The following is a 23,553-nucleotide window of genomic DNA, read 5'->3' on the forward strand; positions in this document are numbered from 1 at the left end:
ACAAACCTCCTTTAGGTAGGAAGGTTTTGAGTTTTGGGGGGTTTTTTTTGCCCCAAATACTTACAGTATTTATTTTCTGCCTATCAAGACTGTCTAAAAAATACTTAAGTTTTAAAATTCTATGTAAAAAAAAATTCTATGTACACAATTTTAGTGGTTCTTAATTTTAAAAAGTTCTTAAATCCTCTTTATAATAGTCAATTTTCAAAATAAAAGGCACATTGCCTATATATATATATATATAATATACATATATATTAAAAATATGATATGTGGCTTTCAACATTTAGAAAGAAACACATGGTTATTTGAAAAAGAAATATACGGGGAAGAATTTATTACTCAGTTTAGAAGAAATGCAGTCAATTGTGTCTTTATATTAAAACAGCTGGAGAGACTAATATGTCATAAATTTCTTCTCTGGGACTCAAGAGGAATCCAAAAGTTGACCCTTCTCATCAACAAAAATTGTCTTAAAGACTCCCCAGGCTGACTACAGAGGAATATTTTAATTAAAAAGATAAGATGCACAAGAATACATTTCTTCAGTGGCTCTCCGTGTCAACCTGCCTAGGGTCCAAAGCATGGCAGGCAGAGAAGTCCGTGGTTGCCGTGGCTTGCGATTTGTCAATGGCCGACACCTCCAGAACCTCCACTGACTTAGAAAAATAGAAATGCCGCCAGTTTAATGTTCTCTAGAGCGCATTTTCCTCAGAGAGTAGGTGCAACATGTGAGAGGGATTGAGGAAGTACCTGGACTGTTCTTCTTCTCCACAGGGAACCAGGGAAGGAAGGTCTGGGAGGAAATGCTGGCTCTCGGTCTCGTGTCCTGATGTGACTATTTTTATTTTTCCCTGGAAAGTTCACGCAGATGTACCTTTTCTATGCACGGTTTGCATCTCTGTAGAAGAATTTTGTGTTATTGATTCTATATGCCATTCAGTTCCATGCACTCTTAGAGTAGCCCTCCCCAAGACAAACCTCCAGCAGCCACTGCCAACAAACTAGCTGGCTATGGGGCACATTTACATCGCCCAGTCTAGCTTCCCATCTCTTTCATACAAACAGTTGGTGCTTATTTCAACCTTGACCTGACTCTGGAGTTTATAATGTCAAGGCTGGACACCTAGCCTGGTTTCGTCTGTTTGTTGCTGCTGTTTGACTATCCAGAGGCCTTGTGTAATATAAGGTTAACTTTTCTGCTTGGATTGCTGGCACTTGAACTGAATGGGAGGATGCAATATTTTGAAAATTTGCACAAATCCAGTGCACTGTGGGTTACTGAGGTGCTCGTGACCCAGAATGAGGGTAACCAAGTTCTCATGCCTCTGGTTGGCCACTCTGACCATTTCACTTCATGACACGTCAACAATTCAACAAAGTAGGAATGAAATTTAAACCAGATGGTATTATTTTGTATTTGGAGCTAAACTTACTATTTTAACTCTTTTTTTTTAAAAACCTACACTTTTCAACTAAGTGCATTAACCCTAATTGTTTAACGTAATTGCCCCCTTTCCTTACTGAGATGAGAGAGAAGGGTTCCATTTTCCTTCTATTTGCCAAGTAGATAGTGGGCAACTTTTTTTTTTGGAAAAAAAAAGATTTGTTTACTTTTATTTTATACGCATTGATGTTTTGCTTGCATGTATTTCTGTGGGGGGGGGGATCAGATCCCCTGGAAGTGGAGTTATAGACAGTTGTGAACTCCATGTGGGTGCTGGGAATTGAACCCCTGTCCTCTGGGAGAGGAGCCAGGGATGCTCTCAACCGCTGAGCCGGCTCTCCAACCCGACAGTAGGCGACTTTAATTGTGACCCTGCAGGCATTATTTTCCTGGATAAATTTTACAGAAGGTGGACATAGATTCAAGCACGCTTCACAGACAAGAACACTGAGGAGTACTGCAGTCTGATGATTTGCTGAAGTCTGTACTAATCAATCAACAGGGAGTCGACTGGAGTAAAGTACAGAGGCGCCAATGCTGTGGTCTCCAAGGCAAGGAGGTGGCAGAATATGGATCAAGTTTATCCAGGAGAGGGTACTGTTGTACTGAGAGAAATATCCGTGCACTCCCAGCATGCACCGTTTCTAAGCAATCCATATGGTCTCCACCCTCTTCTTTTGTGCCCTTCTCCACCAACACTGATTGACCTATTTTATGGCCTATGAAGTTGCGATTCGGGAGAGCTTTCCTTGGAGAAAGTCCCCTCATTGGTCTTAAATTGGAGATGTGGTTTGTTTTGTATTGTTGGGGGTGGGGTAGGGTGTGTAGCGTCGTCTGTCTCCCTGAGAATTGCACCGAGGACATGCAGGGATGCTATTGTCAATTCGGGCAGGACTAGCTGGACCCACTCATTGGTTGCATCGAGCATGGCGAGGCTGGGGTGCTTCCAAGAGGCCCTAGCGCCCAGCCGGGTAGTGCAGCGTGCCTTACGGCGCTCCGGTGGGAAACTTCACATTTCCAGCAGATACAGTGGAGGAAGCTGCATACTGAATGTTGGAATGGACTTGGAAATGAAGCCCTCGTTCCGTTCACAAGGAAAGGATTGTTTTTAGCCTGGACCACTGCTATGGAGAGAGAATTTTTTTTCCTCTCTGTAATGTTTGATACTTGAGGGAAAACAGCTGGGCCGGAGCACACTTGAGTCGCTGCAGAATGGAATGGGCTGCTGGGGAATATGGACTGTACTGTATGGCCGTAAAGGTCAGCTTTTTCCCTTGTCTCTTTGGAGGAATGTGGGGCTGTCCTCAGCCTTGCCTCATGAGTCCTCAGAAGGAGCTGGGGGAGGTGTCAGGGATGACTGTGATGTGGCAGGCAGTTCTAACAAAAAGGAAAGAAAGTTTCTCCCCCCCCCTTTTCTTTCTTTTTTTCCCTTCATTGCTTCCCCTTTTCTGCCTCCTGGTTTTGATTTGGGGTGGGGGTGGGGTGCTGGAAAAAGTCAACAAAATTTTGGTTTGGAGAAGTGGTTGATGACCACGTTCAGCAGCAAGTCCCAATGGGCCAGACAGAGGAGAGCCTGGCCCAAACCACAGCAGTGTAACTGGAATTACAGGGCCAGCTCGAGGAGAAAGTCCTGCTGGACTTGGCTTGAAAGACACAGGGAGCGGGATGGACAGATACCCCCATGGTGGTCAATGCCATGAATATGTACTTTATCCCTAGGATTGAGTCTGCGGAATTAGGCCATTTGAGGGTATGCGGGGTTTTGTAAACCTGTTGGGCAGATTTGTTGATGTTCCAAGTTTGGTGGTGGAGTTGCAGATCCCTGGCCTTGACTGAGGGGCCAGCTGAGCCAGTTATGCCAGCCGGGAGGCCACAGCTCCGGAGCAATTAACTGATTAACCGTTCCTCTGTTTCTTGGCCAGTCAAGAGAACAATCGGATGATGAGTCGGAGGAGTCGGTGAAGTTTAAGAGGTTACACAAGCTGGTAAACTCTACCCGAAGAGTCAGGAAGAAACTGATCAGGGTGGAAGAAATGAAAAAGCCCAGCACTGAAGGTAAGAAAACCAAACAGAAAACAAAAACCGGGGGCGGGGGCAGGAAACCCCACCCTAGTTCTTTCAGAAGAAACCACTTGGGGTTGGATGTTCAGTAGAAACAGAATATGAATTCAAGTAGGAAACGAACCGAGCTCTGGCTGAGGCTGACAGCTGTCTCCGGGCCAGTAGGGCCATGCTCAGCCTTGTGGAATGAAGGATCCTGGTGTCAAGTATTTCGGGCACTTAGTAATTCCAGAGTGACAGAGATGGGAAATGGCTAGGGTCTGACGATAAAACCTGAAGGTGTGGCCCAGCTTTAATTATGAGCTTCTGTTGCCATATATAACCCTGTATGTTCTCAGCATACGCCTTTCTTCCATAGGGGACTGGCATTTGTAATGCAATGGGTCTCATGCAAATCGGATACACACTGCATCCCTCTTGCAAAGCCACCTGACAATCGAGGTTCTTAATATCCCTTCAAAGCCTTGGGGCTGCTTTGTTCTTCCAGGAAAGAATCTCAAATCTTTTTTCAAAGGGACTTTGAGGACCTTCAATTCGAAGGGGATCTTTAAGAGCTGACTGGGAAGATGAAACATTAATGTCAACAGAGACATCGACTGGGGATCAGCAGAATGACTAGTAACCTTTGAGTTACAGTTACGATTGTTCAAATTAGGGCCTTGTTCATTTTTCGCTTTTAGTAGGATGCATAAACAATCAAAAATATACCCCCCAAAAAAGATCAAATAAAAGCTTAATATTCCCGAATACAGCTGCATACAGCAAAGGGTCTATAATCCCAGCAATTTTGAGCCCGAGAGGGAAGCACTATGGGCTACATGGTGGCACCCACCTGTAAGGTTTTCTTATTAATAAAATGACTTTCCAGGTACATCCTGACATAGCATCTTTGGAGAGTATTCAACACAGACCATGTTTGTACCTGTTGTCTGCCCACTTCTGTGTCTTGTCCATAGACGTAGATGCGTTAGCCCTCTCCACAGTGCAGAAGCACGTCTAAGCCAGTACGGAACCATCAGCTTCTGCTTTGGTGGCTTTTAGCAAACGAGGAAGCCTCAAGTGTCTCTTTGTGTTAGCACTTACAGTAACAGACCAATAGCTAAAGACCAGAACTTGCGCAAATCTGCGTCCTTGCATTATGTGGGGTCTTCTGATCTCAGCTGCGTTAAGATAAGGCCACCGTGAAGCGGGTTGCACATCGCACAGGGGCAGAGCTCACCTGGGCCTCCACTTCTGCAATAGCAAAGCAGCTCCTTTGGATCCGCAGAGGACAGGAGAAGACTGTATTCAGGGAACCCAGGTCAGGGCTGGGTTTTGGGGCCTGCCTCTCAGACACAGACAGGAAACCTCGCTCTGCACGGGCCTTCTCACAAAGGCTGACACAGCCTCTTCGGAGGCATTTCCATAGTCGGCTCAAAGCGCCTTAGCAGACGCTGCCTTCCCAGGCTAAGGCTGCACATGTCACAGACATGTGTGTCCCAGATAGTGCCAGACCCAGCTGTGACAGAGATGCGTAAACTGCTGATGGCTGTTCTGAAAATACTCCAGAAGATATGTGAACCGCTGATGAGTGGCAGGTCCTTAGAGCACTGGGTAAAGCCCACCAGGACCCCACGGAGCCCTTCAGGACTGTGTTACTTAGAAGTTTCAGGGATCTGTGCCACCTGGAGGGCATAACATGGCTGTGTTCATTCACAGTGGGGCTACCTCTGCCCAGGCAGGCTTCCAGTCTTAGCCCAGGAAGCAGGGCACAATCTTTAGAAGTAACAATATTTACTTGGGAAGACGTAACTACTATTGGTCTCTAAAGTTATCAGGGTATCTGAAGGAGGGAGCAGGAAGCAGCCCTCATATTTGAGGACTGCCTGTGGTCTGGCTGAATCCTGTCTGAGCCTGGACCAGGCATCACGCCCTCCCTGTTGATCCCCAAACAGCTCTTCAGTGACTCCGGGACTGAGCATCGTTTTGATTTCTCCTTCACTTGTCTCTACGGCTTACTTCCCCACATGGACGTGAAGTCACTCTTAAGTGGGATTTCATAGCCGAATTCTTCTGTAATGAATATCCATCAAATTAGGAAAGGTAGCCATTCTTAGACTCTTCTGGAAAAGGGTGTCATTTTTACCACCCTCCCTCTCTCTCCCTGACACTTAACCACTCATTGGCACCTTTGTCCCAGCTGGATTGTATAGCGTTTCCCCTTCTGTTCCAGGGAACTTCGGATTTTTTCCCCTCTCGGCTGTTCAGCTGGTGAAAAGCTGCAAGGCTCCAATGTTTCCTTCTAATTGAGGGATGCAGCCAGTTGGGATCGCTACACCCACAGTTTGACCTACTTCCTCCATCACATCTGTTCATATAACACATGCAGAAAAGAACTTGGCTCTCCTGCCAGCACATCCAGGCCTTTCCACTGGGCTGCTCCAGAGGGCTTGGCTCGCTACCTGGCCCTAGAGAGAGCTTCAAGGCCTGGAAGCCTGGGCCTGAGTAGAACACTTAGTGAGCTGCTTGCGTGTCAAAGCCCTTAAATGCCCTTGCTGTTTCCTCCAGGGCTGGGTGGATGGGACTCTCTGGCTGGAATCGCTCAGTTCCTCTGGCTTTTTGTGTTTGGCTAGTCCACTGGAGAGCATTTGTCAATCACATTTGCATGTATAACCCTTTCTGGTGTTTTCCCCACCCAAACTCTCTTGGAGATTTAATCACTTAAACAGCATATGTACCAATAAAAAAAATCATGGTCCGCCACATGGCATTCACCACACTCTAACTATAAAAGCCACTAGCTCCGACCTAAAGGAGAGCCTTTTGGGATGGGGAGGACTGAGCCCAGCTTCTGGAGAATGCGCTTACAAGTCGGATGCCAATGACCTCGAAATGCTAACATATATCACAGTAATGACGGGCCTTGGTTTTGTAAATGGCGTTTTTAGTAGGTCAAGGAAGATGTTGGCCTAAAAACTTGTTCTGAAGGAGAATAAAAGATACCACAAATTTTCCCTACCTAGTTTAATAGTACTGGGGTTTGAATGTGAAGCCTCACACATGCTAAAGCTGAACAAGACCTCTCTGCATTTGAGCTATAGCCCCATCCCTCTTTTGTTTTGGTTTGGTTTTGGGAGTCAGGGTCTCATTAACTTAGGCTGGCCTTGAACTCTGTATTTAGCCAGGGATGACCCTGAACTCCTGATCTTCCTGCCTCCGCCTCCCAAATGCTCAACTTATAGTCAGGAGTAGTAATACCATCAAGCTTTTATTTTTGAGTCTCGTTAAGTTGGTGGGGTTGATCTTGAACTTGCCATCCTCCGTCTTCCCTGAAACTGGAATTACTGGCCTGTGCCACCAGACCCAGCACCCCACAAATGTTGAATGTTAAGCTTCCTTACAACCACACAGTGCAGTCTGATGACCTTGTTGCATGTGCCTTGACCTGTGGGCGATGTTTGTGAGGAAGATCTTAGTGTAGGCAGGGGGAACATGACCGTTAGCTGTGTGAGCTAACTTGTGTTTTCCAGGGATGGACAAAGGTCCATGGGACACCCATTCACAGGAGACCCTATGTTCATGCCCTTCCAGGTGGAGAGGAACATGTGTTTGAGAATCCGCCCGTCCTGGACGAGAGGTCCGCACTCTACTCTGGAGTGCACAAAAAGCCATGTTTCTATGATGGCTCCTCTGAGAAACCTCCGGAAGATGATTCAGAGTCTCTCACCCCATCTCCATCGTCTAGCAGCCTGGATACTTGGGGAGCTGGCCGGAAGTTGGTCAAAACATTCAGCAAGGGAGACAGTCGGAGCCTGATTAAGCCCCCTAAGAAGATGGGGACATTCTTCTCCTATCCAGAAGAAGAGAAGGCCCAGAAAGTGTCCCGCTCCCTCACAGAGGGGGAAATGAAGAAAGGTCTTGGGTCCTTGAGTCATGGGGTAAGTACGGACGGTGTTTTCTTCTATGACAACCATCGGCGTAGGCACCACTTTCTGGTGTCCTTGGAGGAGGTGCAGAGTGTCCGTAAGCAAATCCGCTTGAAGAAAACGGATACTAATTACTCCTGTTCCAGAACTTTTCTCTGTCAGCGTCCCTCCAGAAAAGGAGTCAATGGCACCACGTGTGACCTGCTGCCCCGGCAGAAGCCCAAGGGGGGCGGCGGCTGCGGCTTCCCTGGCAGGAGGGGCCGAGGGCGCACCTCGGTCAGCGAGTTCAATATCACCTACGTGGTGGAGCGGAGTCTCTACAGCCACCTGAACCTGACCCAGCTCGTGCGTCCTGCTTCAGACAGGACGCTGAGCAAGGCTGAGAAGCAGGACCTGAGGCGGTGCTTGCTGGAAGAGGATGAGGAGGCAAAGAGGAAGTGGGCTGCCACGGTGGACCGCTGTACTAAAAGGGTTCTCTTGAGAATCCACCAGAAGTCCGTGAGTCGCCAGGATGGTCTTGAGGAAGGCCTTGTCATTTCCATGATGTGCAGTCAAGCATTATGGCCTCTCTTCTTGCAAAAGCGCCTTCCTTCATCTCTTCGGGGTCCATTCCACCGTCACCTCCGATCTCTAGACCTTCTTTCTTTAGTGCTAATGCCTTTCCTCTAATTTCCATCTGCCCTCTGGCCAGCGGAAGCTCTTTGATTTTTTTTTTCTTTTTAACTGAAACTAAACCTTGAAGCTAATCTTCGAGGGTTCAGGAGTGGGCTCTGGCTAACTTCTAGGAGTGGCTGTCTTCATGGCCAGCCATCTTGTCATAGGACCTCGAAGCTCATTCGAAGCAGAAGGAGGACACTAAGCCCTGAAAGAGCTGTTTCTTTTTCAGTTACTGAAAACAATAAGAAAGAACTGATGGAAAGTCTGCCATCCCCATTGTCAAGTACATTTCTTTGATTAGGAGGGCCAGCCAGAAAGTTCTTGCGTCTAAAAGAGAAAAAAAAAATCAATTAAAGCCCCTTTGTTTTACTGAAACTAATTCAGTATTTTTGCCTTTTTTAAAATGGAGTGATTAGCATGTAGTAATGTCCTCAGCGGCCACGCAGATTCTTATGCATCGGAAAGTAAAGTGCTTTCTTATAAGATGACTTAAAATAAAAGGTTTTCGTTTTTCAGTTTTTATCCTGAAGGGCCGGCGAAGCCTAGCTCAACTTCTCCTTTCAGAGGGTGACTTAGTTTGAACTTGAGAGTATAGATATTCTCCCCCTGGGATTCCCACCTAACTTGGAGTTTGCACAATGGCCCGTGTAAAAGGGGACAGAGCGAGGCGGAGCTGGCACCGCTGTGCTCTGGCACCTTGCTTAATCCTCCCGGGGCTGCTGGCCCAGAGCCCCTTTGAAAGGTCTGAAAGAACCTCTGGAGGAGAATAGGCTCCACGGTCACTTTTCCCAGGGTTCCTTCGCAATCATGAATAGGATGCTCTTGTCCAGCACTGTATAACTGTGATTTAAATGCATGCAATCGAGTTCTGCTTTTGTGAAAACGAAGACGGATTGGCCACTGCCATCCTTCAAACGCCCTCCTCTGCTTCTCAGAGAATCTGTGGGTCTTTCCTCGCTTTGGAGTTTTGAAAAAAATTCCCATGTGTGTTGACTTCCGTCCTAGATTTTCTTTTCTGTCTTTTCCCACTCTTGTGCGTCTTACAACACTTTTTATGCTATCAGTCTGTTGGGAAAACTTTCCTTCTGTCTTTCTGTATCTTGGCAACAGTGTTTTGGTTCTTCTCTGTTTTGTTTTGTTTTAATATCAGAATTTTCTTGGCTACTCATTCCTTCAGTTTCTGGTGTACTCTGCCCTCCATATCTTTTGTAAAGCACTGGTCTTGGCGTCAGAGTTGAGCCCAGTTCATCTGCCTGCTTGCCTCCAGACATCAGCGCTACTCACTAACGATGGCACTGTGAACTGGGATACTTTTAATATGCTAAGAGCTTAAGACAGACAGTACTCGGCATTTTTAATATCTTCTAAGCAATATATTCAGGGCTAAATTAGAAATCTGTGCATAGCTGCTCTTATAAGTACAATCATATAATTAGAAAAAAATTAACATTCTCATTATTCAGAAAACATAGGATAAAGTCAATGTTTCAACAGTAGAAAGAGATGGGTGGGTTTTTTGGTTTGTTTGTTTGTTTGGTTGGTTGATTTTGGTATTCTGGTGCTGGGACACGAACCCACAGCCTTCTGCATGCTAAGCTCTATCGCTGGTCTTACACCCTCTGACCCTTGCTTCTCTCACCTGAAGTGCTCCTTTCCGTTCTCTTGGTTGTATTCACTTCCTTCACTTTACCCTCAAAGTGCACAGTTTGCTTTAATTGTCAACCTTGCTCTTTTTGTCCTTCAGAGATGCCATACTTGCTTGACAAAACCTCAGGGAAATGATAACGCTTTGAATTCATTGGAAACAGTCATGTGTCTTGCTTTTAATTTTTATTCATTCAATTTTTTTTGTTTGTTTGGGAAAACAGACATGCATGACATTTCGGAATCTTGTCCCTTTTTAAATCCAATCCCCCTCCAAACATGTTCTCAGCTGCATGCCCATCCCATTGGCTCACTCGCCTCATCCCAAGCATCATCCAAAAGAGGTTTTTATTATTATCTGTACAAGAGATGAATGAACTCAGAATATTTTGCTTATGCTCCATTTATGCAGATCACCAGAGTTCAAAGATTGTTTTTTTTTTTCTTTCGTTGTTTTCATAATCCACTTTCCCTCCTGCAAGAGCGCTGCTTTGAGAACTGGTGACCTTACCAGAAGTGGGAACTTCCTCCATGCAGCGCTCAGTGCTTGTTAGCCCTCCGCTGATGAAGAATCTGATTCTGCTGTCTTAACACATCGCTTGGAGAGATGTTTAGCTGGGGAGTCTGAAAACCAGCCCATTCGTTATGCCCTTTATTTTAGGCATAAATGCCCACAGCAGGCACATGAAAACCCAAATAAGCTTCTAATTTATTACAGTCATCCTTTCCACATAAATGCCTTGTGAGTTATTTCCTATGCATCAGAGAAAGCGTGCTGGGTCCAGGGTTGAGGGAGATGTTGTCATTTAAAGCAGGGACGTGCGAAAGTCATAAAGTGATCGGGCATCTGGGCGCCATCCCGTGTCTGCGAAGCCCTGAGTCACAGGAAAGGAACTAGAATAAAGTCCCTGCCTCTGCAGAACTGAGAGAAAGCATTTGGCACCATAAGCTACGAGGGGAAAGTTAATGTTAAAAAATTTGCCTTGAGAGGTGGCAATTGTTTCCCAATTAGGTGAGCTGGCGATTCCTTTTGTATAGAGGAGTTGTTTTATGGACGAGATATAAGGCTGGTTGACTATGAAGAAAGCAGGGTTACCTCCTGATAGTATAAAACTGAGCTAACCTCACTAGAAAGTGAGCAAGTAGTGATTAGTGAAAGCAAGAGCAAGTGTTGCTGAGAGGTGGATAGCCCCAAATGCCCTCTTCTGCTCCTCTTGGGTGCCACAGCTGCCACCTCCCTGTGTGGCCTGTTCCTGGAAGCTTTGGTTTAACTGTTGAACTTCCAGATTATAAAACCCGGAATGGAGGTTCCCGCCCCTCATTTGCATGTTTTAAATCTTGACTAAGGCTAGCCTGCAGTGGAATAATCAAGAGGAGCTCCTAGCCTCTTAGCAGAACCAAAATGAAACATCAGAGGATAAACAAGGCCCAGAGCGTCTGCTTCATGAGCCCAGGGTGCTAAGTCCTTCAGGTCTATGATCCAGATAGTATCGATTCGGAATCCTAAACTCAAGAGTTTTAGGACTTGCTCTGTGTGTCAAGCAGCAAGCAAGAAGCACAAGTTAGATCTATGTGCAGTGTTAAACGCCTACTCATTTTCCTCCTCGACCGTGTCTTCTATCTCAGTGCGGTACATTAATATATCTAAAATGTGTCTGATTAAAAGAAGCAGTGTTCATAGTTTGTTTCTGCTTTTGTGCTCATTCCTTCCATTTTGTGGCCACCCTTAGGGTCTCCGAGCAGCAGGTAACACACAGCATTAGAGCCCAAATCTGCTGTGTAAGTTTTCTCATCAACTGCTTTTAAAACATCACCTCCAACAAAAATTAATATGCTTTGGCAAGAGGAAACAGGCAAGGGCCTCGATTGATTTATTTACCTATTTATTTATTTTGCTAGAGAAATTGGATATAAGTTCCAGAGACAGAAAATCCTGGAAATAGAAGTCGTTTCACAAAATTTGAAACCAACTAAAAGTACAATAAGCCTCTCATCATAACTGCAGCAGTATCTTTCCTACTGAAAGTGGAGTGTGTGGTTAGTGACAGACACTCAGTCACCCCTCCACTGGTAAATGTGCTGTCATCCATTGTGATAAAAAGGGTAGTAACTAGATAAGCTGAGAGTCAGATGGGGAAATTATCATCATTTTTGGCCAGGATGGGGAAGGATGTCCCACAGAAAGTAGATAACCCTGTTGGCATGATTGGCTGACTATGAACGTACCTTCTTTTCCCTCCATAAAGGTTCAAAACTAAATGACAAAAGTCCTTCCGAAAGGCCGGCTGTCCCTGGCAGAGCTTAGGACTCCCAAGGCCATGGAGCAGTGAGGGAGCCTTCCTGTGCTGAGATTCTGAAGGCTGTGTTTATTTCATTCTTAAGAGTCATTGTTTTTGCATGGTAAGGGTCCCGGTGACCCATGCGAACACCCCATCAGGAAGGTCTCATGTGACATGAAGCATACGTTTTTCCTTCATCGTGGCGCGTGTCCTATTCCCATCCTGTACATGTATTTGTGGCTCGGAGATGCTTTGCACAGGGGCCATGTGTTGGGTTGTCTGTGGGTGTGACCTGAGCATCCCTGCATTATCACCTCCCCTCTCTTGTTCCACAGAGAACTTGCAGTTTTGGTGGATTTGACCTGACGAATCGTTCTCTGCATGTTGGCAGTAATAACTCTGACCCTATGGTGAGTGGACCGCAGAGAAAAGTTGTCAGTGTGGACTGCAGTGACCTAGATGCCAACAGTTCCCGTTTTGGTGTCTCAGAAAGTCAATTCCCACTTTGTTCAGCGGTTCAAAACTATATTGGCAAAGAAACTCTGGAGGCAGAGGCAGATCTCTGTGAGGCCAGCCTGGTCTACAAGAGCTAGTTCCAGTACAGGCTCCAAAGCTACAGAGAAACCCTGTCTCGAACAAACAAAAAACCAACAAAAAAACAGACAAAAGCAAAGAAACTCTGTTTCCTCCATCTTGAAGGTGTTCTCCCGTTACACACGGAATGGATGGGGGCCATCTGTGCCTTCATCCGCTCAGAGCGTCATTGCTCCTTAGAGCCTTCGCTCCAGCATTCTTTGAGTAACACACAGAGATGAGTTTGGCTCCTTTGGCCTTAGTCATAGGGGTCTGACCCCATGGAGCCCTGTGATGTGGGTCTCATTGAGCAGTCTTATTATAGGCCCATCCTAAGTTTAGAGCTTTCTCATGTGAGGTGTCCTGAAGCAAGCAAAGCAAACCCAGGGCCCTGATTGCCAAGGTTATTGTCTCCTCAGATGTGCTTGCGGGTCATGGTCAGGGCCCAGGCCACTATGTTAAAGTTCCCTAAACTTCCAGCCCCAAAGGAGTAGGTAAGTTTTACATGGTTTTGCTTACCACTTAAGAATTTTCCCTTGAAACTATAAATAAAGATGTCATGCTTTATAGATATTATGATCTTATGTCGCTAAGATACACAGCTGTGAGATAGGAGGCGTTACACCCTTTCCTGCAAGATTTAAGCTGTTTTATTTGGGTATCAAATTTTATTGGTTCATAAGCCAATAATTTCATGTTGTCAATCTCTACAAACACAAACGTCTCCTCCACCCATCCCTTCTTGGGAAGGTTTGTCTTTTAATGCAAAAGAGAATGAGAGATGGCCACAGTCTGGCTTGTTCAAGGAAGGAGAGTTTGCCCTTAGGAGTTGGGTTGGTTACACTGACTGTCGTACATAGTCACACAGCCTGATGCCCACCTTCTGCCCTTGGGTGAGTCAATCCCTTCTCCCCCGCTGCTGGGGTTACCTGAATATTGGTCCCTCTAAATCTTTCTGCACCAATGAAATGCAGTTCCCTCAAGGGCTTTTAAATGATAGGAAGGAAAAAAAAAACGCAACTGGAAAAGCATGTACTAAGATTAAATAAAATAAAAAGTGCCTGAAGCCCCAGGATAATCAGACAAACAAAATACCTCTCAGTAGGTTTTAATTCCTCATCTCAAAGATAAATAAGAGCCTTGAGTTAACAGGAGAAAAATGTGAAGATCCCGGGGAATGCTAATATTTTCTCTGAGGTCTAGGATGTTAATGGTTTGAGTAGTGGAACCGGTTTCTAGCCTTTCTCTCCTAGGACTAATGGTGTTTACACTGTGTTTTGCAGGGTAAAGAGGGAGATTTTGTGTACAAAGAGGTAATCAAATCGCCTACTGCCTCCCGCATCTCTCTTGGGAAAAAGGTGAAGTCGGTGAAAGATACAATGAGGAAGAGGATGTCTAAGAAATACAGCAGCCCCGTCTCCGAGCAGGTGTGTGGCCATCTTGCTGTGACCCAGGTCTTGCTAAGCATTGTCCGCTTGGGCTATTAAATGGTGCTATAATATGTGTGTGTTTCTTGGCATTAACCAGCTGCTAGATCAGGCTGTATTTGTGCAGAAAAAGAAGGCGTTTGCTACAGAAACAGTTGTTTAGCAGTTAGGGCTTTCCGGATACCATTCTTAGTTCGGAGACTAGAAAACACAGGCCCTGTGTATTAGTGGCTTTTCTGGTTGCTGCATCAAAATATAAGACCAAAGCAGCTGAAGGACAGAAGAGAGGCTTTATTTCAGCTCGCAGCGTCAAGACACAGTGTTTCATGGCAGGCAGGTAGTGCCTTGAGTCACTGGTCACATTGTCCTTCATCAGGAAGTAGACAGAGACGTGAAGGCTGCCGCTCAGTCCCTGCTCTCCTTTCTTTGCGGTCTCTGGACGGATAACCACTGTGTTCAGGTGAACTTCCACCTGAACGACTCTAATCTAGAAAACCCATCACCGATGTGCCCGGAGCTTCGTTTCCATGGTGATTCTAAACCTTATCGAGTTGACAATTACGATGAAACCTTCACAGCAGGCTTCCCATTTCAGAGAATGAAGACAAGGCCACACAGAAAAAGATTCTGCTGGGCTGTCAGCACAGTAGAATGAACCTAGTGAATACATTTAAGCTCAGTGGGCCAGGGGATTCTTTTTTTCAAATACCCTTGTTGTAAAGAAAGAGAGTATCTCCTTTAGAAGTACCCTTTGGAGCTAGAGAGCTGGCACTGTGGTTAAGAGCCATTGCTGCTCTGATGAAGGACTTGGGTACGGTTCTCAGCACCCACATGGTGGCTCACAACACTCTATAACTCCAGTTCCAAGGAATCCAGTGCCCTGCTCTGGTCTCTGTGGGCACCAGGCACACATGTGGGATGCATACAGACATATACATAATGCAAACACTGTGTACCAAAAAATAAAAATAAGTAAATTTTTTCTTTTAAGTCTTCTTGGCCAACTGACTTTTCAGATGTAGGCTATATTGTTCTAGAAGTATGTAGTAGTTACGAAGGGGAAATCTTACAGAAATACTTTCTGGCTACTAGATTGCAATAGTCAGGCAGGTTTTTATTTGGGGCGAGAGCAGAAGGCCGTCTCGCTGGCACTGTGTGTCATCGGGATATCACAAAACTGACTTTGCACCCCTGGTTCCATAGAAAAAAAGTTTCATCCGATTTTTGCCTTAATTGCAAGTGTGGAAGGAAGAACACCTAGAGGTCTGAACTTTGAGATAGTTTTGACCTTGGATTTCAAAACCTTCTCTTCTTACCCCTTTACGGTTACTCGTTTTGCAGCCCATTAAAATACCTGCTTGAAAGACATAAAGAATGCTGCTCCAGCCTGCCAGTAAAACCGGCTGGGACCATAGGCACTTCTGCTCAGCTGCTGCCCCCTGGCGGCTAAACACAGCATCTTCGCCCTGTCCCTACCTCCAGCAATATTGCAGAAATAGAAACAATCTGGCCAGTTGTGTCTAAGAAACAGCTTAGCTAAATTTTTCCCCTTAAAGTTAACTAACTGCCCTCAGATTGTCCTTCTAAATGCTATATTTAGAGTAGATTGAACTTGATCTACATTTGAGGCCTAGCTTGTTCCTGAGTATCCTGAGCCCCTAAGCTGTTTTCATATATGGTAGATGGGGTTTCCCCCAGAAATTTTAAGAAAATCTGTTTGAACTTGAAAAACAACTTTGGAGTACTCAGTAAGCAGTATTGCTGTCTACAAATGTAAATATAAGCAAGGATGTAGGCTTTAGGGAGAATATTGTAGATAGGACTAAGTGTAGGCGTCGACATCCATTTCACTGATAAAGGTGAAGACCAAATTGCCTAGAATTATGAAATTCTACTGTCTACTCGGGAAACTCAATTCTGTTGAAACTGTTTCAGAACTCGGGACTTGAGGGAATGCCCGGCTCTCCTGCCTCAGTAAAGCCTGATTCTGAACACGCGGACAAGCCCAAGCTCAAAGCTGGAGGCTCTGTAGAAAGCCTTCGGAGTTCTCTGAGCGGCCAGAGCTCAATGAGTAAGTATCGTTTGCAATGTTTCATGATTTCCTTTCGGAGTTACAGACAGACGTTCATTTGGGCCTCAAGCTAAGGCAAGTTGAAGCTGCACTAGTCCAAGTACCCATCCTAGGGGTCCTATTGTGTGTTTGTCCGGCTCTGGCGTAGGGGGATGTTTGCTTTTTGATTGGCGAAGATAGAAAATGCATCTCTGATCTTCCAGAGAATAAGCCAATGGTCAACATGCATGGAGATGAGCACAAAATACAGGGATCTGAGCAAGGGAAGGAATTCTAAATATTGATAGCAGATATAAGTAAACTTTCCCAGGACCAGCGATGGCTGGTGTTGGCTGAATAGTGAGCAGGAGGAGGTAGCGTGTAAATCCAGAAGTTTATGTTCTCTCCCTCAGGCAAGTTACTCTACTGCTAGGCTTGTTTCCTCCCTGTAATACATGGGAGAAATGGTGAACTTTACACTGGGGGCTCTAAGTGCTATGGGCAAAGGCCAGGGCCTGGCATTGCAGCTTCGCCCAAGGATTCCTATCATGAGGATAAGGTGCTGGGAGCCCCGTGTCACCTAAGGAACAAGTTAGGGTGTCAGTCAGAGTCATGCATGGTCCAGTGGTGATCCTGTCGTACTGCTATGGCTCATAGCTTCCCTTCCCGGGCCTCTTCTAATACACAGTGCTAGCGCTCCCTTTCCTCTTCCTTATGTAGGAAGGCTGTGCTTATCCCTGTACATCCTGTTCTCCCTGTGCAGGTGGTCAGACCGTGAGTACCACCGATTCCTCCACCAGCAACAGGGAAAGCGTCAAGTCGGAAGATGGTGATGACGAAGAGCCTCCCTACCGGGGTCCCTTCTGTGGCCGTGCCCGAGTGCACACTGACTTCACCCCCAGTCCTTATGACACAGACTCTCTCAAGCTCAAGGTAGGCTTTTCCCTGGTCTTGGACAACTAACCCAAGCTCTCTTATCTCTTGGGAAGGGGTTCTGTCTTCCCTGCTATTGGATGCATACAGACTTATCATCCAGACTAGCCCATGGTTTTAGTCATGGCCACCTTGACCCTACTGGTCTCCTTTATAACGAGAATAAAATAGAACCAGACCAGTGGTCAAGGATGCGGAAGATGTACATTAACCCTCTGTTACCACCACTTTCTCCCTGGAGCTGTCCTTTGACCCCAGATCCCTTCTAGAACTTCCATGGCCCTTCTTCTATGTTTCCTTTATCTGAAGGGAATAGCTGCCTTGTATTTGTATAACAAAGATGCTTACAGGGAACCTAGAGTAGGGTGTGGCCACAAGTTAGGGGACACCCTCTTGTGCCTGGTGGCAAGCTCTTTCCCCAGGACCAGGATGCTATTCCAAGAGTCAAGGTAGGCAACCTGAGAACATTTGTGACACCCAAGGCCCTCCTGACCCTGAAGACCAGGAGGCAGGGAAGGTTGTAACCTGGGATCAGCATGGCATCAAACACAGAGTGTTCTATCTGCCCTCTGCCAAGCTCCCAATCATATCCTGTCTCGGTCATTCAGGACGGTGACGCATGGGGCTGGAGTGATGGCTCAGTCAGTAACATGCTTGTTGCCCAAAGCACGAGGACCCAAGTTCAAATCCCCGGTACCTGTGTAAAAGCTGGGTACGGTGGTGCAACCCATAAACCAGTTCTGTGGGTGTCGAGACAGGGAGACTAATTCCCGGAGCTTATTGGTCAGCCAGCCAATTGATGGAATCTAGATTCAGTGAGAATCCCTGTCTCAAAAATAAGATAGAATGCCATATAGAAAACGACTGGACATTTACCTCTGGTCCCCACATGCACATAGGCATACACCACACCAACACATCTGCATGACCCCTATATATAAACACACACAAAATTTAAGCAGGAAGCCGACTAGTCTAATATTCGAATCCTAATTTTGTAGCATTTCCCCCGCTCTCTGAATTATGTCATTGCTCCTGCTTAGAAATGTGGCTAACGGAAAATCTCTGTTCCCTGGGCTGCAGAAAGGAGACATCATTGATATAATCAGCAAGCCACCCATGGGCACCTGGATGGGACTCTTGAACAACAAAGTCGGCACGTTCAAGTTCATCTACGTGGATGTGCTGAACGAGGAAGAGGAGAAGCCCAAGCGGCCTGCCAGGAGGAAGAGGAAGGGAAGACCACCCCAGCCGAAGTCTGTGGAGGATCTCCTGGATCGGATCAACCTCAAAGTCAGTCACTGATTACACGTGTCATACCGTGTCCTTGTCCTTTCCTCTTCCTAAACTGGGCAGGTGACCTATGTCATGTTGCGAGTGTGACTCATTAATACCACCAGTACTTGACAGGAATAGTTACCCGTAGCCTGATGTTGCCCTTGACCTCTAGGAAGGAGATAGCACAGCATAAGCTCGGTATCAGTATTCTGATCACAGCCACCTCCACGGGACCGCGAGACACCCGCCTTCTTACCTCTCCCTTGCTGTACCTCCCAGTACCTTCTAGAAGATTATTCCTACAATGGTAGATTTTGGTTTTCAACTTATAAAACATTTTGCTCCAGAGAAATTCAGAGGTTTTGCTAAGTTGAATTTTAATAAGCCCTCCCAATGTAAAAGGAGTTTTTCTACCATGGGCCATGTGTGATAAAGGAATTAGTTCCTGTCTGGGGCACAGTGACAGTGTCAGTAAGTGGGATCCACCACCACAGTGTGCAGCAGGTATCGTCTCAAGCCATCAGTGAGTGAGCACTACACCCCTATCTGCCTACTAGGCTGGAAGACTGAGCCACCGCATATATTACAAATGATACTCGTCCCTTGGTTAGCATAAAAGCTATTATGGGAAGAAGTCTGAGGGGGTCTCAGGCTAGTTTTTGGACATGCATCATATGGCTAGGCCGTGGACTCCCTTTGATCTCCTTGTTCTACTTCATAGGAACACATGCCCACTTTCTTGTTCAATGGCTATGAAGACCTGGACACCTTCAAGCTCCTGGAGGAAGAAGACTTAGATGAATTAAATATCAGGGACCCAGAACACAGAGCAGTGCTCTTGACGGCGGTGGAGCTGTTACAGGAATATGACAGTAAGTTTAGACACGGATACACACACACACACACACACACTGCTAGATGAATATCATCATGATTATTATTGTCACCAATGGGCCTCGAATCATGTGCTTAGGGTCCCTGGAGTCACTCAGTTGGTCTCGTTCTTTCCAAAGCCAAGGTTAGTTTCCTATTATGACAAGACAGTTCACGGACCAGACATGCCTGTCAGTGTGGGGTAAAAGGCATGCTGCCCCAGGGGCTCTCTGAGGAACCAGTAGGCTCTACCTTGTTCTTGATGGCATGTGCCGTCTTCAGCAGGTCAATCAAAATCCCTGGGTAAACAAAAACAAGCCAAAACAACGACAAAATGGCTGATGACTGACCTAGGCGTCTCTTTGCCCATCTAAGAGTTAACCATTTTCTGAAGCATGAGTTTTTTTCCTATTGAATAGGCTTATTAGTTTCCATTAAAGAAGGAAATATCCTCTGAAGTGAGTCTGTGGGGCAGGAATTCCCAAAGTAAATACAAGAGCTTATTTTCATGCCCTGTGAACAGAGTTCAGGGCATTCACGGTTTTTATTGCGTCCATTGCTGTTCTCTGTCTGCTAAGCCGGGCTTATCATGTTCTTTATTCTTCAGTCTGGCAAAAAAAAAAAAAAAGAACCTCTTAAACTGATTCATCATGGAGGAAATATCCTTTCCAGTTCTTGAATTCAAGTGCATTTTCTTTCTGTGCTTCCCGGGTACCAGTAGCTAATGGATTTCTATCACTGAAAGACAGGCCCAAACCATGGTTGATGGTGGGGAAGAGTTATGTATTATAAATGATTATAAATGGTCCAGGTTAAAATTTTCTTGCTTTTCTGATGCCAGGAAAGCAATTAACAGTTGCTAGAAACTATACTCCGAATTTTGAGTCCCGTTCTTTTTCTAGGCAAGGAATAGGCTGTCTGCAAACTTTCAGTGCTGAGCTGGAGTCCCTGGTCAGTCTGAGATTATGATTGACAGCTGCTTACTCTCCATTCTGTCCCAGCTTGTTGACTGGGACATTCTCTGGATTCGGGCTATTGTGTGCATGCTAGCTTATACTATCCGAGCATACGGTTGTAAACTGAGGAACATTTGTATTTTCTGGATGCATAAGACCCAGGAGAAAAGGAAGCAACTGTGTCAGTAAATTTACCCTTTAAATTAACCAGAAACAGAAAGGAATGCTATCACTGTCAATAGAATTCTTGAACCTTAGCTGATGTCAGCTTGACATCGAGATCACGTAGGAGCCCAGCCTTTGGACACATCTGTGAGGAACTTCTCTAGAATAAATTAGCCTTGGAGCATACCTGTGAAGGAGTGGGTGGATGAGGGCCACTGAGGTGGAAGGACACACCTTGGCTGTGGGTGTTGCCCTTGTGTGGGCTGAGGTCCTGGACTAAATAGAGGAGAGTGTGACCGTGTACTCACGTTCATCTCCGTCTGCTGACTGTGACTACCATGTGGCCAACTGCTCAAGCGCCCACAGCCACAGTTTGCCCACCAGGACGGACTTTCCCCCATACTCTTAATAAACTCTTCAGCTGCTTTGATGGAGCCTTTATCACAGCCTCAGGAGAAGAAATTAATACATGGGGTAAACAGGCATCCTTCAGGTCCAGGCTTCGGGTGGTGGGGGGCGGGTGGGTATGACCTGCTGTGGCGTTTTGTGACCCGGTCTCTGTAGCATCTGACCCTTAAGAGATATTCTGGGTCTCCGGCCAGGTTGTGTGTAAACAGCCTGCCTAGTGACTGGTGTGGCTGACCTGCTCTATCAATATGAATTAGAGTTGAACCATCTGTTCCCCTGGACCACATCTGCTCCGTATTATCTGCCATTTACTCTTCCCCAACCATGGAGGACAGCTGGCTTATATACATCATCCGTTACATTTCCTGTTTCATTTAGATGTCAGAAGAGCAAAGCTAAATCCTGCACATCGGCAGGGATCTGAGCCGAGTTTGACATAACACATTGGCTCAGACCCATTGTCCCAGGCTCATAGCCTAAGTAAGATTTGTACCAGAATCGTTTTATAGGATATTGTTATCCGCCGTGATGCTAACTTGGAGGCTCACACGGACTCCTTGTTTCTTCATAAATCCCATTTTGGATCTATGTGTTTCCATTGTTTGTAGTTTCTCTGATACCTAAAATTGTATCTTCTTTTATTGATCCTGAAGCAAAGGCTTCAGTGCTCGGCGGTTCTAATTAGTGTTGAGAGGTCATATCCAGATGTGGCCCAATTATGTAAGACTTCCCATCCCATGCAGTTAAAGTCATTGTAATGAAGAAAAACTCCCTCCCGGTCCCTCAGTCACTTGGAGAAACCCAGTACTGTTCTGCCAAGTTGGGTTTGTAGGCAGTCGAGACATAGAGCGCTAGTAAGGTTCCCAGAGAAATGTGGGAATATCTTGAAGTGTTCTAGCTCGCTTCCACTGAAACTAATACATCTCTAGCATGGTTTGGAAGTCAGACCCAGCTGGTGTCCTCCCAGGAGACAAGGGAAGGGGGCCTGCAGTCGGTCTTCCATTTGGAGATTATCAGCTCTTTTACATCCTCTAAATGAAAAAAGCCCTTAAATGGTTTACCTTTAAAAAATATTGCAATAGAAGACATATATTATATCGTTTGCCATCTTAACCAATGTTAGGTGTTCAGCTCAATAGAAACAGTCCTTCGAAGCTGGCCATGGTGGCTATGGCCACGGCGGCTCATAGCTGTAGTCTCCCCTTACTGTTTCCCAGGGAATTGACCGTTGACACAAGTCTGGCAGGATTACTGAAAGGCTGTAGGGAGAGAGACCCTGGCTGACAGAAGGGAGGTGATCTTTTTATATGTAGACTTTTAATTTAAGATTATTTGAAGCATGCAGGAGGCACAGAGAAAAGCTGAACAAATGCGTGCAGGAGCACTTCACAAATTCAGGGGCGGCGATCAGTCTGCCATATAGAAAATACTGTAAACCCTTTGAAGAGGCTTCCCCAAGAACCCCATCTCCCCCTGTTTCCAAGGAAACTGCTCTCTAGAAAACCGTGTGTGCCATCGCTTTGGATGTTCGAGCAACTCAATGTCTTTGCAAATCCCGCCCGTGTGCATGCTCACACTTGAGTGAGTGGCTTGGCAGGGGAGAGCTTTTGACCCAGCATTCCGAGTCCCTTCAGCTTGTGCCCAAATCCAGCCCTTCTGATCTTGTTTGAATGACAACTGGCTTCTTCCTCTCCATCTTGAGTCTTTTTCTCTGTTGGCATTGATGCTAGCAAGTGTAGCAGAAGGGTCTAGACGCAGAAGACCTTTCTTCCTTCTTGTGAAAATGGCGCTCTAGTCCCGTGTTGTACGTGTCCCATGTGACTGTGAACTGTGCCATGGTTCTCAGGCATGAGAGAAAGTCTTTCCTTTTCTGTAAGGACAGGATTTAATAATGCCTGGTAAGGCGGGTTTCCAGGATGCACTTCACAACCTCGGCAGGAGTCCTGTGTTCTGTTTTCTGTGCCCTAGTAGGCACTCTGCAGCCTGTGTTGCTGCTCTTTCTGCTACACCCAACTGTCGGCACTGGGAACACATGAGTGATCCCTCTTCCTGGGTAGCAAAAGACACCCCAAAGCTTTCATTTGCGAGTATCATTTTCCTAAATAGTATGCTAGACAAGAACAAAGGCCTGTCCAAATCCGCAGGCTCTTCCACAGGATGAGAGCATCGCTGTAGAATGTTCCAGTGTGAGGTTGTTTGCGGAGGGAGGAGCGGTATTTGCTCATGGGCTTCTAATTTGTTAATCTCTCACTAATCGTTTGGTAATTAGCACTCTTTTGGGCTATACTTTGAGAAGTTTTTCTGACAGACTCTGTGGCATCATTCACTTTCCCTCTGAGGAAGACAGGCAGGCGGTATAAAGGGAACGGGGAACCCACCAGCATGTGCCTGAGAAAGATAGGCAGGTAGTGTAAAGTTAACGGGGAACCCACCAGCATGTGCCTGAGAAAGATAGGCAGGCAGTGTAAAGGGAACGGGGAACCCACCAGCATGTGCCTGAGAAAGACAGGCAGGCAGTGTAAAGGGAACGGGGAACCCACCAGCATGTGCCTGAGAAAGATAGGCAGGCAGTGTAAAGGGAACGGGGAACCCACCAGCATGTGCCTGAGAAAGACAGGCAGGCAGTGTAAAGGGAACGGGAACCCACCAGCACGTGCCTGAGGAAGACAGGCAGGCGGTGTAAAGGGAACGGGAACCCACCAGCACGTGCCTGAGGAAGACAGGCAGGCGGTGTAAAGGGAACGGGGAACCCACCAGCATGTGCCTGACGTCATAGCCCTCAGCCTCCTCCCACATTCATTCTGATGATCTGGGAAAAGGCATCATAGTTCTGGCTTATTGATTTCTTCCTTTTTTCTTTGTGTGTGTGTGTGTGGTTGGTGTGGGCAGGTGAGAGG

The 23,553-nt window shown here is 46.2% G+C and overlaps 1 protein-coding gene across 6 annotated transcripts in view; it reads left to right on the top strand.

Annotated features, from left to right (window-relative positions):
- Nucleotides 1–23,553, top strand: part of Sash1 (SAM and SH3 domain containing 1) — a 171,123-nt gene that overhangs the window by 135,283 nt on the left and 12,287 nt on the right. For 3 of the 6 annotated variants that reach the window (XM_075949185.1, XM_075949195.1, XM_075949222.1), the window contains 8 exons: nucleotides 3,370–3,502; nucleotides 7,079–7,911; nucleotides 12,329–12,403; nucleotides 13,850–13,993; nucleotides 15,929–16,064; nucleotides 16,807–16,976; nucleotides 18,060–18,269; nucleotides 18,976–19,126. In XM_075949185.1, the coding sequence (XP_075805300.1) occupies nucleotides 3,370–3,502; nucleotides 7,079–7,911; nucleotides 12,329–12,403; nucleotides 13,850–13,993; nucleotides 15,929–16,064; nucleotides 16,807–16,976; nucleotides 18,060–18,269; nucleotides 18,976–19,126 (1,852 nt within the window). The remainder of the gene's footprint in view (nucleotides 1–3,369; nucleotides 3,503–7,078; nucleotides 7,912–12,328; nucleotides 12,404–13,849; nucleotides 13,994–15,928; nucleotides 16,065–16,806; nucleotides 16,977–18,059; nucleotides 18,270–18,975; nucleotides 19,127–23,553) is intronic. The other 3 variants (XM_075949204.1, XM_075949213.1, XM_075949228.1) reach the window with 1 other exon arrangement.

The sequence above is a fragment of the Microtus pennsylvanicus genome, chromosome 1 (genome assembly GCF_037038515.1).
Source record: "Microtus pennsylvanicus isolate mMicPen1 chromosome 1, mMicPen1.hap1, whole genome shotgun sequence".
Lineage (NCBI taxonomy): Eukaryota > Metazoa > Chordata > Mammalia > Rodentia > Cricetidae > Microtus > Microtus pennsylvanicus.